The sequence below is a fragment of the Thalia democratica genome, chromosome 2, assembly GCF_965202585.1.
Source record: "Thalia democratica chromosome 2, ktThaDemo2.hap1.1, whole genome shotgun sequence".
Classification (NCBI taxonomy): domain Eukaryota; kingdom Metazoa; phylum Chordata; class Thaliacea; order Salpida; family Salpidae; genus Thalia; species Thalia democratica.
Genome location: NC_139166.1, coordinates 51337132 through 51342228, shown reverse-complemented (window position 1 = coordinate 51342228; position 5097 = coordinate 51337132). Strand labels below are relative to the sequence as shown.

Sequence of the window (5097 nt, the reverse complement as noted above, 5' to 3'; positions counted from 1 at the left end):
ACAGCGAAGTAGTTAACAAAACTGTTGAATGCACAACTACACCTACACCTGAGGTACATATTTAGTATTTCCTATAATAAATTTAATCCTAATAACTTTTTTAACTTTTACTTCAGCTAAGATGGGCTCTTTTTACAACGTTTGTTAAGAGTTTATAAGTTCATTAATTAAAACAAGTATGTTACTCAAGCTTTTATTTAGCATACATTTTCTTAAATTATATATTTAAATTCTAATCTAATAACAAAATAGTTGTTAGACATTTTAAGCAAACTTTATTAATAATTTTAATAATATCAAAAGGTAACAACAACTGAAGAAACAAGAACTACAGAAGAAGTTGTTACAGTTACACCTAGGCAAGTAACACCAAGCGTTTGTGAATGGAAAAACTTTGTTTATGCACCAGGTAATTTTATCAAAATGACCATAAGCAAATTTTTATAGTAAAAACAAGCAATATTTTTTTATATCACAGGTGATGTCATTGGAATTGTTGTTGTTAATTCTGGATGTGTACTTGTATACTGCGATCTTGATAGCAATATTGCAAACAAGACGGTTAACTGCCCAACTACAGCATCATCAACTTCTACTCCATTTGTAGAAACAACTGAGCCAACTAAATACTGTCAATACAACAACTTCCAATACATGCCAGGTTTGTTATTTTATAATTGTAATTAACTAACTTATTTTAATATCTGCTTACTATTTTTACTGCTTTTTCACAGGTGAAGAAATTAACAGAGTTACTTTCTTTGGAAAATGTTACGTTGTTTATTGCAATGCTGACAGTAGAATTACGAAGAAGTCTGTTCCTTGTGATACAACTACTTCAACACCAAGAGCAAATGTATGCATTTTTAATTCTAGATATTTCATAACTTTTGAACAAACTTGATCACTTGGTTTAATTTGATAATGACTTAGACTATTAAATATAACTAAACATAGTTAAAAAAATGTAAATCTGTAGTTTTGTACTATAGCGATTCCACTTTCTTAAACATATTTTACAAAAACATATAACTTATAGTTTTTTTATTAAAATGATGTGAGGTTGTAACAACAAACAAAACAGTTTTTATCGTAATTCATTCTTCTAATGCTTTTTCTTGATAAAAATAATGCGTCTATCCACAATTTTCAGATCACAACAACATCGAGTATAGTGTCAACAACTACAGCCACCGAAGTTTGTTCCGAAGAATGCAGGTTCACCATCACTTGCGACGAACAAGTGCACTTTGGTTAGTTTATTACATTTCAATAAAATTGTTTTCGTCAGAGTTCAGTTTTAAAATATTTATCAACAAGTCTAGATATTTAAGACTTCTTATTTTTAAAATAGTTTAACAGGTTCCTACTTTACAAAAAATGTTAAAGTATGTTTGTCCGTTAAAGTATTTAATAAAACCATACCTTAATTTTGTAGCTTTAGTAGGTGGTCCTAATCGCTTTAACAAGTTTCGATATTCACAGATCATCTGCCAACAAGATGCGGATCGACGAGGGTCAACACGTGCGACACGTGCGTTTGCGAGGACGGAGAGGAAAAAGACCCTGTTACGAGAAAGTGCGTCAAATACGAACCTTGCGAGAAGGAGTGCACTTACGAGGGCAGAACGTACAACGTTGGTTTTTATTGTTGCGTTTTCGCAGAAACTTAATGGTTATTACTCTATAAAACTTACATGGTAAATGACAATTGTTCAAAGACAGCAGTAATCTAATTAAGTTTACAAAACATTAGAAACAACTGTTTTAAAATATTTAAAGCCACCTCTGTCATTAGACGCACGCTTATTTTCATATTTTGAAAGTATTTTACATGCATTGACACGGATTTTGAAAAAAGAAAGACAGCTAACGAAACAAAATAAATCAAGCTACAAAAACTTACTATGGTTAAGTTGTATTTTCGCAGGAACTATACTTTTTTTTTTCGCAGGAGGGAGACATGTACTGGAAGAGCGACTGCGCGCTTTGCGAATGCGTCGATAGCAAGGAAGTTTGCACGTACGATTCCTGCAGGTTAACTGAAAGCGACTGCTCGGTACAAGATCAAGTCCTCGTCAACCAAGAAGGTATTTCAATTTTTTAACAGTTTAGGTCTCGAAGGATGTACAAGCTTTTTTTTTGGTTCGTAACAAAATAAAACTCTGAAAGTATTCGAAATTTTATAAAGCTTCCTAGTTTTACTATTTAAATTTAATGTTTGACTAATAAAAAGAGTTATGACTAACGAAATAGTTAAACGCAATAAAACAACCAGGTAAGTGCTGCTACTGCGCGCCTCAACTCATAAACGTGACAACGACGACCATGCAAGTGCCGACCACCAAGAAGCCGACGTCCAGCTGGACCACACCACCCACTTCTACCGACTGCTACTTTAATAGAGTAGACTACAACAAGCCAGCTGTATGTTTTCTTGTTTAATTTTTTATATAAGAAACAAACTTGGTTTACAAACTAATATGACTGTAACTAGTAAACAAGACAACTTGACTATTTTACATTTTTAATAAAAACTTCAAAATATCTGTTAACAAACATAAGTTCTTACTGTTGTATTTTTTTGTTAAATAGAATCAATCTTTTTTTATTAAATTTTAAAAATCATGAAAAGACATAATCCAAATTTTAGCCGGAGAACCAATGGGTTGACGGTTGCCATATGTGCAAGTGCGTAGATGGAAGTTCAACTTGCAGTAAATTCTGTCCGATATCGGCTTGCCCTGAAGGTCACGTGTTGAGTACCGATTCTGACGATTGTTGCTCCTGTGTTCTGGAAGGTTTGTTTCGTGATATACAGTAATTAAAAAAACTTTGAAAGAAACTGTCGTTTGAAACCAATTTTAGGTAAAATATCTTAATTAAGTGAAAAACAACAACTTTTTAGTGTTTTATTTTCAATCTTCAAACTAATATACTAATCAAAATTACAACTTGTTTGACTGTTTTGTTCTCTATTTTTATTTTTTTGGACAAATATCTAAATGTTAATATTATATTGTGTGGATAAAAACAATGAGTAAAACGATTTTAAAAGTTCCTTTGGCAAATAATACTTCTTGGTATTTTTTTTTAACAAAGGCAAGTGTTTAGAAATATTTTTTAAACATAAAACTCATGCATAAACACTTAAAAAAAGAACCTGACTGTGTATACAACAACGTATCTCACAAACATGGATCGTCATGGACCGATGGGCCCTGTATGGAGTGTTCTTGCGACAAAATGGCTTCTGTCACGTGCGTCGACCACCGACAACACTGCGATGTTGCCTGCGATTTCGAAACACATGAGCTTAAATACTCTGACGACCAATGCTGCCCAACTTGTGGTTAGCTTTTTGTAAACTTTTATTTTTTTATGAAGAAACATTACTTTTTTTAATTTGAAAATTTTGTGTAGATACCTTTTCATTAGCTTCTATTTCTGTGAGTAAAATTAATCACTCTGTTTTTAGTTTAACACAAACGTCTTAGTAATATATGACATCACAGTTAAGAAGGAAAGCTGTGAGCCAGTGGTGAAGACTCAGCGACTCTTCACTGCTGACGGATGCGTCTCGGAGAACGAGGAGGAAGTATCCGTGTGCTCCGGAAGCTGCGCGTCCAGCACAACTATGCTGCAGTATCCACCATACATACAAGTTTGTAGACTTTAAAAGATTACGCAAAATTACTTAAATATTAGAACATTTAAATTTCAATAAACCACTTGAAGTTTTTATTTAAAACAGCCCAATTGTTATCATTTCTTTATTAAGAACTCTTTACAAATGCCTTTTTGTTGTAAGATCCCCGTTAAACTAACTGAACTAAAACTATTTTATATAATACTATTGATAGTTTATACACTAATCAGCTTTTATTTTCTACAGTCAAACTGCCACTGTTGCCAGCCGAGCGAGGTTGCTCAGAAGGAGGTGACGGCTGTTTGCGGTGACGGAAGCAAGACCACCATCAGCGTTCCGGTCATAAAGTCCTGCGCCTGCTCTAGTTGCGGCGATTATTAAATTCTACGACTCACGACTGCGACATTTTGATTTTTCTTCCACTGCTCATTTATAACTTTAAACTGCTCGGTCGCTTGTCACTGTGATATTAGTATCATTTACGACACTGTTATCTTATTTTATACAACTTATTTTACTGTCATTTGTCGCAGTTGCATTATATCTAATAAAATTTACATTCACTTACAAAGCATTATATTATTTTTTTATTGAATAGTCAAATAAAACCTACATATAAAAGTACTTTTTAAAAGCCTTTTATTAGTTACGGTAGCAGTAGTAAGGAGATATTATGTTTCATAGTTTTTAACTTTAACAACTAAGTATTTTAAAAAGTGTAAAAAATTTACAGTTAAAAACTAATAGCAGTAAAGCTTTAAAAATTCGACTAAATAATTTTTAAAGTTCAAAAAATTAGATTTAGAGTTATTTAATATTGACTGATTTATTAACTTAAATTAAAAGCAAAAATAAATTACTTCGAAAAGTAACTACCAAAATATATTGGAAAATTTTCAAGAACAAAAACAACAGTCTTTTCCATAAAAAACTAACTTACTAGGTATGAATGAAATGATTTTGCATAAACTGAAATTAACATTCAGCAGCTTTGATCTTAGTAGTGCTGGAAGAATGCTATTGTTGCTAATCTATCTGAACATTAAATACTATACAGTTTTTTTTTATTTTAGTAAACGAGGCTCTAGTAATTAATGTGTGAATTAAGCAACTTGTTTCATCAAGTATGGTCTTTAGCAGTGTCTCCCAAAATAACTTTCATAAACATTTCTTTTTCAGAGAGTTAGAAAAATGATTGCTTCCACTTATTACAAATCCCAAAATACCTCGTGTAAGTTTCAAATTCCCCGCAATTTGTACCTGACTGAGATCTTTTTTTCTTGTTTATCAGTACAAACCCCTAAAGTATCTAGTGTAAGTTTTGAACTTTCCGTAAATTGTGCATAAGACCTTTTTTTTGCTCCTTAAAACAAATCCCAAAATACTTTGTGTAAGTTTCGGCTAAGATTTTTGTGTTTGCTATAATATCTAAAAGATTTGAATTTCTC

General features: G+C 32.0%; 1 protein-coding gene across 1 annotated transcript; it reads left to right on the top strand.

Annotated features, from left to right (window-relative positions):
• Positions 1 to 423: 423 nt before the first annotated feature.
• On the top strand, positions 424 to 4176 carry LOC145828676 (von Willebrand factor-like). Its single transcript, XM_082936431.1, has 11 exons — positions 424 to 433; positions 479 to 661; positions 735 to 856; positions 1154 to 1253; positions 1486 to 1637; positions 1955 to 2090; positions 2279 to 2427; positions 2654 to 2801; positions 3161 to 3352; positions 3516 to 3664; positions 3896 to 4176. The coding sequence occupies exons 1-11, from the start codon at positions 424 to 426 to the stop codon at positions 4028 to 4030; spliced, it is 1476 nt and encodes a 491-aa protein (XP_082792557.1). The 3' UTR covers positions 4031 to 4176.
• Positions 4177 to 5097: the final 921 nt, after the last annotated feature.